This window comes from Leguminivora glycinivorella, chromosome 21 (genome assembly GCF_023078275.1).
Source record: "Leguminivora glycinivorella isolate SPB_JAAS2020 chromosome 21, LegGlyc_1.1, whole genome shotgun sequence".
NCBI classification, from domain to species: domain Eukaryota; kingdom Metazoa; phylum Arthropoda; class Insecta; order Lepidoptera; family Tortricidae; genus Leguminivora; species Leguminivora glycinivorella.
This window is the reverse complement of record NC_062991.1, coordinates 1,092,486-1,106,815: the sequence shown is the minus strand read 5'-3', so window position 1 is coordinate 1,106,815 and position 14,330 is coordinate 1,092,486. Positions and strand designations below refer to the sequence as shown.

General features: G+C 35.1%; 1 protein-coding gene across 4 annotated transcripts in view; it reads left to right on the top strand.

The window, feature by feature from the left end:
* LOC125237416 (forkhead box protein P1-like) overlaps positions 1–14,330 on the top strand; it is a 92,907-nt gene that overhangs the window by 60,439 nt on the left and 18,138 nt on the right. For all 4 annotated transcript variants that reach the window (XM_048144469.1, XM_048144468.1, XM_048144466.1 and 1 more), the window contains one exon: positions 13,815–13,900. In XM_048144469.1, coding sequence (XP_048000426.1) covers positions 13,815–13,900 — 86 coding nt within the window. The remainder of the gene's footprint in view (positions 1–13,814; positions 13,901–14,330) is intronic.

The following is a 14,330-nucleotide window of genomic DNA, read 5'->3' as shown; positions in this document are numbered from 1 at the left end:
CAAAATTCCCAGGTTGAAAGGGGGGTTTTTAGCATTTTCGCTACCGTATCCTCTTAAATTCGACACATCGTTAGGTTCGTTATCAGGAACCACCCTGTATATATCACTTTTAGTTGAATTCGCCAAAATTTTTTTTTTATCGTTGTCATACATAATAAATGAATTAATTAGTGTGAGAGACCCTTAAGAATAATATTCAAGTTAGTGTCAAGTGTTTGACGGCAGATGTCAAAACAAATAACATTAGGAAGTGGTAAAGGCTGTCACACACGTGTTTAGTATTTATTTTTATTTTCTTAATAACTGCTGCCTGCTAAGCCGCGGTGTCGGGTTCGAATCCCGGTAAGGGAATTTATTTGTGTGATGAGCACAGATATTTGTCCCTGAGTCATGGATGTTTTCTATGTATATAAGTATTTGTATATTATATATATCGTTGCCTGAGTACCCACAACACAAGCCTTCTTGAGCTTACCGTGGGACTCAGTCAATCTGTGTAAGATCGTCGTTATAATATTTATTTATTTATATTTATTTATTTATTAATAACTCAATAACCGTAAGAATTAAGACGCTAGTTTCTTAGAGAAATTATATAATTGTATTTGATCTAAACCCTTAAAGTTAACGGAATTCAATAAAAAACAGGTTGTATATGAACTTGTAACTAGAATACATTTTCCCCGTTTCAATAATTTTCCGCCTTTTATAACAAATTACAGGGTACAAAACCTATTATTAGATATTTCATTAGTCCCATTCGAATCAGATTCTGTCAGTCATTCATTACTAACAAATGGCCCATTTGTCGCTCCTCCAAAAAAGCCCCTTAAAAACGGTCATGGATTTATTTTGCTAAGAAATCACTTTCCTTTTTTGTCCAATAATTGGGGTCAAATCATTAGAAGGCATTTGACCTCTGATTTATCATTATCTTAAGCGATATCATCAGCCTCCTTGCGTGATCCTGGCATTTTCCACGGCTCATGGGAGCCTGGGGTCCGCTTTGACAACGAATCCTGACTAACATCTTTTCAGATATTTAAAGTCACATACAGGTCGAACGCGATTAATTAACATTATTTTACCTTTTTTCCTTTAAATATGTGTACAAAGCACGAGAACTTGAAGTGTTATCTTTTCAGATTCTACCTCTATTTAAAAATGTGCGGATCTTTATTATCCTCTTCTAAAAGTTAAATAATCGGTACTAAAAAGAAGAGAAAAAAAATCATAAAAAGAAAACCTTCCTCTTCTTCAGTCGTTATCTCAATGACATCATGTCATTATGTTGAAGACTAGGTCCCTCCATAGGACTGTTCCTCGCCAACCTTTATTTCAACCTTTATTAGTTGAGCATTTCTTTTTTTTTGCCATTTTTTTAATTTTGATTTTTTAGGGAAGTTTAGGTCAATTGTACTTAGAATCACGAGTACTTTCAATCTCACTGGGAGACAAAAAGTGTCCCAGAATTTCCATACATTTTTGTTACTTTCCTCTTTTGTTACCCCACACAATATGTACGAAAAATGGTAACAAAAAAGGAAAAAATCGTATGGGACAATTTTTTTAACTACTAGGATTGAAAAAGCTGGTGATTCTGAGTAGAATTATCATAATTTCTTTCAAAAATGTCATATTTCATAAAAGTGGCGAAAAAAAAGAAACGCTCAGTTTGTACAGTCATTTGTAATCCTTATTAAAATGACATAAAGCCTACCGATGATTAGTTAAGAGTGTCGCTGGTAGTATTTTTTGATAGTTGAACCGTGGTGACAAAGTTTATAGATACTGATTTAAACTTTCACGATTAAATTACACATAATTATTTTTAAAATCGACCACGCACGGGGACAACGCCGTCCTGAAACGTTGGATAAACGTAAGTCAGTTTAATATGTAGTCATACGCAATTAAGTCCCGATTTTAAAAATAATTAAAGTTTATAGATGGCCAGTATCTTGACGTTACAGTAAGATAGATAAACTCCTAGGGATATAATTATATGTCGTAACATAGTTAAACGAAAGCGATTAATTGCTATCTTACCCCTCATAACGTGGGCATCATCATGGCTAGGAATATAATTATAATACGTTCAAGCCACTGGATTAAACCTAGGGATATAATTATAAAGCTGACGAGTATCTTGACGTATCTTGTGCTTGCACAAACACAGATACAATTTAAAAAATGAATAAATCCGATATTATGAAAAGAACCGGGAACCGGTTCCTAAATTTTTGGCTTCGTGAACACATTTGCTAACATTTCATCCGTAGGGATGTATACAATTTCTACGTTAAACTAAGGATTATTTATACACGTGTTTCCGGTATCACTCAAAACCTCAGACACCCCAACTGATTTTTATTTTTTTAAACGTATCTAGAATATTCATTTTTTAATTTGATGATTTTTTTTTAATTTTTTAATTGATTTTTTTTTAAATTGAATATTTAATTTTCTGTGCAGCTCTACTCGACTTTTAACTCTACACTCAATAAAATAATTGCTAGCTACCATCGTAAACCTTAAAACTGATTAATTGTGTACGTTACTGCAACGACATAAGGTTTACCAATATGTCACTGTAAAGCACGTTATACACAGTTTAACGTGCTTTAAAGACACGTTAAACTGAATTTGAAGTTTACTGTTTACTGTGACACCACAGTAAACAGTAAACTTCAAATTGGACAGGTGACGCAGTAAGCAAATTTAAACCTAACATTCAAAATGACAAGGTTGTAATTAGGTAAGAGTTCAATTTGTTATGACTTATGATAAACTTTAAAATTAAAGTGACGCACAACGTCAAACTCGTAGCGGAAAAAATAATCGTCCAAGTAACCAACCAGTATTAATACCCCTAAATAATGAAAAAGGTATACAACCTCAATATGATATGCACAATGTTGTATTACGAATTTGTAGAATGGGCACGTAAACCATAACTAATAATACAAATTAAAACAAAAAATATTACCCCCATCAAGATATAGCTCAATCGATTCTACTCTCGATTCTGAACAAACGGTTTTCAGGTTTTTAGTGTTAAGTGAAACACGGTGTACATATACAATCTTCGTACAAAGAATCGTACCTCCATTTTTTAGCGCCATCTATCAGATACTATCATGACTAGTGGATGATGCCTACAAATTATTGTTTTGCAAAATGTGTATTGACGTGATATAAAAAGACGCAAAAATATTTCGGGAAAATATGCTTTTGGCCACTTTCAGGCTGCGAAACAGCGCCATCTAGTTTTAAGCCTAAAAGGCATATACATTTCAGGGTTACACTTTTTGTAAGGGCTTTGTTTGTCCCGGTATTATATGGTCCTTAGTTAAACCTATCTATCAATCTCTAACGTAAAGAAATCTTATTTCTATATGCTGGCTCCGGGTGCGTATCGATCGATATAACTTTTTTTGATATATTTTTAGTCGTTATAACGATCATTTGATATAATTATTGAATCATATAACAACAAATAATATACTAACAAATTGTATAATTCTTATTTAATATAATGATCATTTTTTCGAAAAACATTTATTATAACATACTTTTAGTATAATGCTTATTTCCGATAATAAATAAATTGTATAACACAAATTAATTATTTCTAAAGCACAGTTAGAATAAAAAAAATTGTACAGTAAATTAGATCCATCATTTACCAGAAAAGTAGATTAGCTTAGAACTGTGATTCCCTACACACAACGCGCTGCTACCAGAAAAATAGGTTAGGTTAGGTTAGAACTGTGACCCTATCACACACATCTATCTGGCTCCTACTGTGATGAGAGTGATAGCAAAACATACTGTTGACAGCCTACATTGAATGAAGCAATTTGTATGAAAATTGGAATAAAGAATTTGTATCAAGGGTTGGTTAGTTTGAAGAGCTTACGATTTTTTTTAAATATTTTTACTGAAAACATACGCTAATATTTCTTTTAACACAAATTTAGATACCGTTTGTACCTATACAGTGCTTCGCATCATTTTATATGCAGACAAATCTGTAGGCAACTTAGTAACATTGCCCCATATAATTTTACACAAATACGTATGCCTCCAAGACTATGCAGGTACAAGGTCCCAAGATTTTTAAGAAACTACCCAAAGATATTACCTGTATAGAATCTTTAAATCAATTCACACGTACTTTAAAAAAAATGGCTTCTCACCCACGCTTTTCACGATATGAACGAATTTTACATACATACATACATACAATCACGCCTGTTTCCCAGAAGGGCCTAGGCGAGATCACGGATTTCCATTTACTTTAACGAATTTTACATTATTTAAATGACTGTATTCATTTCATTTTAATATTCCTTGATTTCATTTGATAATGTATTGGCATATTTTGACAATTTTAACTATAATTACTACCAATTACTACTAATATAATTATTAATTTTAATACACCATGTAATAATCATGTAAATACATTTTCACGTGTAATATGTAACAATATTATAAATAAATGAGTATGAGTATGGATTCGTGTGCTTTCAAGCAGACTTTATGAACAATCTAATCTACTACGCACACTGGTCCACCTAATTTCATGCAGACAAAATCACTTACATATAATAAGTATCACAAATATAAACATAGTGACTAGGCGTCTCTCTACAGCGGGTGGGCGTGGCGCTTTTCAGCGGCGCGCTGTGATTGGCCGGCCCCGTCGCTGTTCAGGGGGCGAAACCGACACTCAAAAGGGGCTGAAATGCTGAAATCGTGAAGGATTATACGTATTTATGTGCTATTGTTATGTATTATATGTTTTATGACTCTTTCTTTTCAAAATCTTTTTTTTTAACAAAGATCAATACTTTATTGATAATTTATCAGTGTAGGGTTGGTTCGTCAAAAACTACTGAACCTTTTAATTTTTTCTTTATACGTAAAGGTTTTATTTTCTGACTCTTTCTTTAAACCCTTATTCATTTTTAAATACCTATCCAACAATATATTTTTTTATACATATTGGTACCAAAAGATCAATACTTTATCCGCGGACGGACGGACGGACAGCAGATCATTTATTTAAAAATGAGAATATGGAGTAACTAGAATAAATTTGCATTAGAAAAAATGTAACAAAATTAAGCAATACGTTAGTGCGTTATCTTATATCAGATGTAGGACCGATATATACATAAGTTTCTAATGGGTCGGCAACACGCATGTGACACCCCTTGAGTTGAAGGCGTCAATAGATTACGGTGACCGCTATCCATCAGGCGGGCCGTATACCTATTTCCCACCGAAATGGTATAAAAAAAAAAACATTAAAGCCGCCTTTGAAATCCTTCCGATATCCGATATCGGATCGGATAATGTGGAAACGCACTAACGCATTTTTTGTCATTACATTTTTGAATTTATATTACTGAATTGTGGATTATTTCGTGTATATTTTCGTACTTTTATTATAACTTTACGTTTAAACGTGACATTTCATACAATTTATATTTATGTTATATGTTTATTTGTACGTGCAGATTTAAAAAACAATATGTATGTAAATATTAGGTCATTCAATCTTTAGCATATATTATACACTAGCTTTTGCCCGCGGCTTCGCTCGCGTTAGAAAGAGACAAAAAGAAGCCTATGTCACTCTCCATCCCTTCAACTATCTCCACTTAAAAGATCACGTCAATTCGTCGCTCAGTTTTGCCGTGAAAGACGGACAAACAAACAGAGACACACACTTTCCCATTTATAATATTAGTATGGATTTATAAATTCGAGGAAAATTCAAGTCTGTTCTATAGCGGTTCAAAAAATTTCACTTGCAGCTTTTTATTATAATTTATTATTTTCATTAATTCTCAAAATTTCAACAACAAAGGAAAAGTTTTCCTATTTTTTTTTTATTATGTTGTTAACAATGTACCGGAACAAAATCTAAAAAAAAAATTATTCCAGTCTTCCAAAATGACACGAAATAACTTATAACAAAGAAAAATACATTAATTAAAAATATTAATTAAAATGAAACGACTGATAGTTAATTAAACGTCGATAAGAATTGGTGTGCGAGCGAGACGGAGGACACTTTATTGATTTGTGCGGGAGCGAGAGAGAAGATACCGAGATGCTGTATGCAGTGAGACAGGTAAGTTTTAATTAAAAAGTGGAACATTTCAGCAAAAAATGAGGAAAAGAGAAAATTACAGTCGTGTCGCAATATTAGAATTCCTTGCTTGGTTGTAATATGTACGTACAGGTTCAGTTTAGTTATCTGGTGTCTGGCCTAGTGCGTTCCCTGGGTTCGAATCCTGGTAAAGGCATTTATTTGTGTGATGAGCACAGATATTAGTTCCTGAGTCTATTTGTATATTATATAAATATAGAAATAGAAATCATTTATTCGTGACAAGTGAAAACAGAAATTATTTACACAACACAAAAATATAGGTACATACATAATAATTGCCACGAAATAATATGTGAGTGTGTTTAGTCAAACGTCCCACTTTGTCGGTTACCATTAAGGCGAGATTTACTTGTATCTTTATATGAATAAACTGACAAAGCGGCTTTATAGCAATCGACAAATTGGGACGTTTTCCCGTGCACACTCACATGGGCCATTTTTTTCAAAGTTGTCCACCCCTTTTTTTGTAACATGGGTATTTTTTACGCGATTAATACTCAGAATCGCGAGGTCTTTCGATCCTGATAGGAGAAAAAAAAATGTCCCAAGATTTCCATACATTTTTTCGAACCTTCCATTCCGTTACCGCCATACAAAATGTATGAAAAACGGTAACGGAATGGGAAAAAACCTTGGGACACTTTTTTCTTCTATCAGAATTGAATGAGCTCGCGATTCTGAGTGGAAACCACATCAAAATTTCCAAATCCAAAAAAAAAGTGGGGTGGACAACTTTAAAAAAAATGGCCCACATATATCGTCCGAGAAGAGAAGCCTTTTGAGCTCACCGTGGGACTCAGTCAACCTATGAAAGAATGTCCTATAATATTTATTTATATTTTCTGTACGGTGATTTTGGATACCTTTTCATTTCATACATTTTAATAGTACCTCTAGTACATTACAATACAAGTGCGTAAAAGAGAAAATTCGAAAGGAGTGGCGATAAATTCAGACACGACTTCAGGGATTGATTTAAATCGACAAGCGACATATCGTCACTACTTTGAAAAAATCTCGTATCTCACGCTGCTTCTCAAAGTTAAAACGCAGTAAGTCTATATGCATTCCATACATACTTACTACAATTTTCTTTTCATTGACAGACGAAGATACAAGTTTTTTTAAAAGTTTTTATTAAAATAGTAAGACTTAACATATGATAGTTACGACGTAAATGGCCTCCGACGCCAAACGAAAGATATCGCGCCTTAACATAGAGATAGACGCCGTTTCGTAAAGTTTTGAGCGATTCGGCTGCCACCCAGGTACGTAGCCGAATGGCACAAACGCTCACGAAACGGAACGCTCGTAGATATCTATCTCTATCGCTCTTGCGTACTGGCGCGACAGAGCCAGACTACCTTTCGCGGCGTTTCGTTTTCGTTTCGCGTCGCAGAAATGCCATTCGGCAAGAAATGTACCACTTTCCGAACTATTGCGTAAAAAATACCATAATGTCAAACCTCTTACTAAAAATTATCAAAATAACATCTTTTTCCCCTCACTAGCTCAGAAACACGTGTTTTGTCCTTTAATACCAGCGGGTAAAAACGCATTTTATCCACTAGTGGGTAAAGTAATTTGACCTTGAATAAAGTCAAGTTAACTGCTTTAAAACTGATAAAAGTAGGTGAATCTAGTAATAAAGATGATTTACCACCTGTGGAACTACTGGAAGCAGTGATAAACGCATTTTTTGCGTTGTAGTTTCCTCGCTATAGTGAGGAGAAAAGTTTTATGTTACACTCGGGTGCAAATGTATTTTACTTCTCGTGTGTTAAAAAACTCGCAAGTTTAGGATTATATTCTCGAACCACTCGCTTCGCTCGTGGTTCAACTATAGAATCCTTTCACTTGCTCGTTTTTCAATTCCACACTCGGCGTTAAAATACAACTTTGCCCCCTTGTATAACAAATAACTATTCTTAAAACACGTCATTAGAACTTTGAACTGAAATCATAAATAAAAGATAATTAAATACTCCTCGAATCCTTTCTTCAAAATGTTTACTTATAAGTACTGTTTTATTTTGCCCAAACAAACATAACAGATGTAAACGTTTGAATGTAAATTATTTTTATTTATACTGAAACAACAATGGCAGTTTACTGTGGAAAAACAATAATATTGGATATTTTGTCTCGGTTTGTTTACAAGGCACCACTGTGCGGAGATATTGTTTTGATAAAAATGGGGTTATAATTTTGTTGGTTGTATCTAAATTTAATAGCTACTACTATCATATGAAATGAAATGAAATATTTACTATGCGCTTATATCAAATAAAACTACGCCGGCTCTAAACGCCTCAGCCTAATAGTCCCATAACAAAATAGAAAATAAAATTAATTATTATTTTCCTATGCTAATACTAAACAAAAATATTAGATTTACGTAATATAGCGTATTTAGTGGTGCAGATTTCAGTTCGATTCGAACTCAGATAGATATAAGATAGCCTGATTTGGATCGGAAACGTAGTGTTATAAATGAAGTTGATATTCGATACGACAGTTGGACAACAAAGTTTTAGATAAAGCACACAATCGAAAAATGTCAAACCTCAGAGCATATAATATATGCTAATAACAGCAGCGGGAAATTCAGGTTCATGAGGCTCAATAAAAAACTGCAATGTTTTTTGTTTTTTCGATTAAAAGGCATTAAGACCAATTTTTAAAATTTTTATTTATTTTGTGATGAGCACAGATATTTGTTTCTGAGTCATGCATGTTTTCTATGTATATACATACATACATTACATCAATACGCCTAAGTATGTATAAGGGGTAGGCAGAGCACATTAAACTACTTAAGCTTCAGGGCCACTTTGGCAAATAAGGGGTTGAAAGAAAACGAAACTGTGACATTGCAGTGACAGGTTCCCCAGCCTCTCGCCTACGCCACAATTTAACCCATATCCCATAGTCGCCTTTACGACACCCACGGGAAGAAAGGGGTGGTGAAATTCTTAACCCGTCACCACCTTCTATGTATATAAGTATGTATTTATCTATTTAAGTATGTATATCGTCGCTTAGCATCCATAGTATCTTTGCTTAGTTTGGGACTAGGTTGATCTGTGTAAGGTGTCCCCAATATATTTTTATTTATTTATATAGTATATAAAAAAAAAGTAGCCATGTTAGCTGAAGTAACGGGTTCGATTCCTGCCTCGTCTATCGGTGACTAAGTAGTAGTAGTTAAACTCTTTGTTGTAAAAACGCTCAGTTACAATTACGAACATACAGAAGCAAACTCTTCTTGTTAGACATTGTGAGACCTCTTCGCGCCTTTTTAACCCCCTTTGTTATATATATTATAAGTTTGACGTGTCTGTCTGTCTGTCTCTGTGTGTGTGTGTGTCTGTCTGTAGTATCGTAGTTCCCGAACGGATGCACTGATTTAGATTTTGTTCTTTTTGTTTGAAATCTGAATTAATCGGGACTGTGTGTTTCATGAAAATCGGTCCAGTATGTCCGGGTTTTTTTCAAAAAAAATATTTTGTGGTTAGGTTCTTTAGTGCCAAGATTTGGTTGACCGTCTATAGTTTGTTTTGGCAACATGCCTTATTTTATAATAACATCGCGATTACATCACGCGAAACGCTTTATTTACTCAGCGACGTTATGTACGTGGTACATACGCATACATACACAAACGTGTCACAGTTCATATTTGGTGTAAGTATGTGTATATGTAAACACTTGGTAAGCAACAATTTGTTTGTTTTTAAAAATGTCACGTGTTATAAACATGTGACTAGTCGTGGATTTTTTCACGATTTATTTGTTTAAATTAAAAATTATAATTATCGTTCCGGAGGTCGCGGGTTCGAACCTCGGCTCGCACCAGTTTTTCGGAACTTATTACTTGCCAGTCGCTTTTCGGTGAAGGAAAACATCGTGAGCAAACCGGACTAATTCCAATAAGGTCTAGTTACCCTTCGGGTTGGAAGGTCAGATGGCAGTCGCTTTCGTAAAACTAGTGCCTACGCCAAATCTTGGGATTAGTTGTCAAAGCGGACCCCAGGCTCCCATGAGCTGTGGCAAATGCCGGGATAACGCAAGGAGGATGATGATGATATGTAAATTGCTTTCTGTCATTAGTGGCGTCGCAAACTCTCTAAACATACCAAACCACTAAATTACTGAACACACGGTTCATTTTTTGTCAAGTCAAATCTTCGGAGGGCCATCTGGGTGCCTAGCCGAATGGCACAAACGCTCACGAAACGCTCACGAAACGAAACGATAGTAGATATCTATCCCTATCGCTCTTGCGTATTGATGCGACAGAGCCGGACTATGTTTCTTTTCAAATATCAGCGCATTTATTTCAGCCAGTAATTTTCTTTGAAAATTCGCTTCAGTTTTAATTTTCTCCTATAGGTTGTAATCATAATTCGTCGTAGCTCGTCGTGAAAGTTTGCCGTCTAAATGAGAAAGGTTCTGAGGCTCTCGTCCGTAATTAAAAGGGATCGATCGTGGATTCAATTAGTTTTGTCATTACATGGATGCTTTCTAAGGAGGAATAAGATTTTGCAAAAATTTCATTTATGGCACAAGCTTTTATCGCCGACTGTACCTTTCTTTCAACAGTCATCCGAGACGTTTCTAAAAACCCCTTACTCTATGGGGATACGGCGTTTCATAACAGAGTTCCTATGACCCCCTTTCTGCTCCATCATCAGATCATGATACCATAATATTGCATTGTCACGTGATTTACATATGTGTGCAAAATTTCAGCTCATTCGGAAACCGGGAAGTGGGTCAAATTTAGCTTCTACGTTTTGACGCACACTAACATACTAAGTGCGTTTTCACATTATCCGATCCGATATCGGATGTCGGAAGGATTTCAAACGCAAAAATTAAAGATACATACATACATACAATCACGCCTGTATCCCATAAAGGGGTAGGCAGAGCACATGAAACTACTAAAACTTCAGGGCCACTCTTGGCAAATAAGGGGTTAAAAGAAAACGAAACTGTGGCATTGCAGTGACAGGTTGCCAGCCTCTCGCCTACACCACAATTTAATCCATATCCCGTAGTCGCCTTCTACGACACCCACGGGAAGAAAGGGGGTGGTGAATTTCTTAACCTGTCACCACACAGGCACAAATCAAATCAAAGATGGCGGCTTAAATGTATGGGATATCGGTCCTCCATCGGATATCGGATCGGTAATTAAGGGGAAAGTTCGCAAGCATTCAGCAGGCCTCCGTGGCTTAGGTGATCATAGCGACTGCTCCAGCAAAGCAAATCCAGTTTTCCTTTATATAAAAAACCCCTTATTTGCCAAGAGTGGCACTGAAGCTTTAGTAGTTTCATGTGTTCTGCCTACCCCTTTATGGGATACAGGCGTGATTGTATGTATGTATGTATAAAAAACTAGCTTTTGCCCACGACTTCGCTCGCGTTAGAAAGAGACAAAAAGTAGCCTATGCCACTCTCCATCCCTTCAACTATCTCTACTTAAAAAATCACGTCGACTCGTCGCTCCGTTTTACCGTGAAAGACGGACAAACAAACAGACACACACACTTTCCCATTTATAATATTAGTATGGATAGTATCGGTCGCAGGGGCATTTTCAGGATTTAGGACCCCCCAATCAGCGTAAGTTGTTAACTAAAATTAACTCACTGCCAGTTTTGTGACGATGATAATTATCGCGATAATTAAGTAAGAAATTTCATTTTTGTTTTTGTGTTAGTTACATAAACTTTAAGCGATAATCTACATTCAGAATGTGAAACCGTGTGGTGACGGGTTAAGAATTTCACCACCCCCTTTCTTCCTGTGGGTGTCGTAGAAGTCGACTGTGGGATATGGGTTAAATTGTGGCGTAGGCGAGAGGCTGGCAACCTGTCACTGCAATGTCACAATTTGGATTTCTTTCAACCCCTTTTTGCCAAGAGTGGCACTGAAACTTAGTAGTTCATGTGCTCTGCCTACTCCTTTATGGGATACAGGTGTGATTATATGTATGTATATGTGTGAAAAAAGTAAATTTTTATACATATTTTATGCTTAATCGCTCTACAGGGTGCTCTAAATATTTCATAGTATAAAAGCGGTGGAGCAATAAAAAATAAATTTTAAAAATTTAGCTATAAGGTGAATGGAAAAGAAACATAGGTACTATCTTTTGGAAGAAAGGGATTTTCCTCATTTTATCGACGGTGAAACAGACACATTACGATACAATTGCGTAAAAAAGGAAGTTCGAAACGAGTGGCGATAAATTAAAAACGACCGAAGGGTTTGTTTTAAATCGACATGAGTTACGAATTTCCTGTTCGCACGTGTATCGTACGACGTTTTTCAGTACAGATGAGCTCCGAAGTTTTGACCTGGCATATAATGAACCACTTCTCGCACTAGTGCGTAAAAAAACACCATCTGTACTGAAAAATACATATCTTGAGGAAACCAACCTAATGCCAAAAAGAGACTTGAATAGATATTATGCTTGATTGTAAGAGATACCAGTTGATATTATCTATTCGGTCTGAATATTACGGAATATGATATTTTAGTGTCAATTCTATTTTTCTTTCAAAATAGTAACGTCACTCTTTTCTCCAACAGCTCATAATTATCCATAACAAAACCAGATCAAATTCATATCCTGTTATTAAAATACGTCTAACCTTTCTAAGCTTCCCGCTTATCCTATATGCTTGAAAGTTCCTACTAGATTTTTGTTATCGGGAAACCAACTTTGAAATTATTATGTGTTACAATGTACTCATACTCGTATCTAGTCTAAAATCATTTACTTACTCAATGTAGGCGTTCAAACTAACCACAAACACTAAAGTTTTTTAGCAAAGCACACAACCAATTTTAGTTACAACGCTGTATAAGCTAAAACAAATATATTATAGTTACTAATGTTTATAATACTGACGTATTGTGTAAATTAAATAGTGTAAACAAGGCATGACATCATTTCATAGCTGAGTTCAGAAGTCGAATGATGTTTAGAATAGAGGCCTGTGTTATTCATTCTTATAAGAGTTATAAGCAAGTTGCTATACCTCATTGTTTACATACTTACTTTCTATGACACTCTAGCAATACACTATAAGTTAGTACTTACTTATTATTGCCCTAGTGTCCATGAACACGAACAATACAATACAATACAATACAAACAAATTCAATTTATTGCACATTTGCACAACCTCAGAAATGTACATTAGGTACACACTACAATAAATTTTATTACAGATGTAAACAACAGACGGCCTTATCGCTAAAGAGCGATCTCTTCCAGGCAACCTTTGGGTAGTGGAAAAATGACATGACACACATAACACATGGTTGACAAGAGTTAAAAAATCCATTCGTTTTATTAATTAAATATATAACATACTAGCTTCTACCTGCGGCTTCACTCGCGTTAGAAAGAGACAAAAAGTAGCCTATGTCACTCTCCATCCCTTCAACTATTTCCACTTATAAAATCACGTCAATTCGTCTTTCCGTTTTGCCGTGAAAGACGGACAAACAAACAGACACACACACTTTCCCATTTATAATATTAGTATGGATTTAAGTTTTGGGTCATTTATTTATGTATGTCTGTTGTCCTTAGGGTCCCGAGCCGGCACTGAACTCGAACCCGGGCGCCGCGAAGCCGCCGCTACTAAACTCTTTCGAGCTGGACCGCTGTTTGGACAGGTTTGTATATTCTGTGCTTTTCCTAATTACATTTTAAAGATTAATAAAATTATGCTGTTGCATATCGTTGATATGGACTACCTATATATGTTATACACGTTAAACTTTCGTGAGACAAACGTTCGTGTGTGTTTCGTGAAACATATCGCAGCAATAGCGATAATAACGTGAGTACAACCGTATTTAAATTAATTACCTATATGTTTTCTAAAAGAGCATTTTTTTTTTTGCCACTTTTATGAAGTGTGATATTTTTGAAAAAAAAATGCTATTTCTACTTAGAATTACTAGCCTTTTCAATCCTAGTAGTAAAAAAAATTGTACCATACGATTTTTTCTTATTTTGTTACCATTTTCCATACATGTTGTGTGGGGTAAAGTGACAAAAGTGTATGGAAATTCTGTCTCCCAGTGAGATTGAAAAGTACTC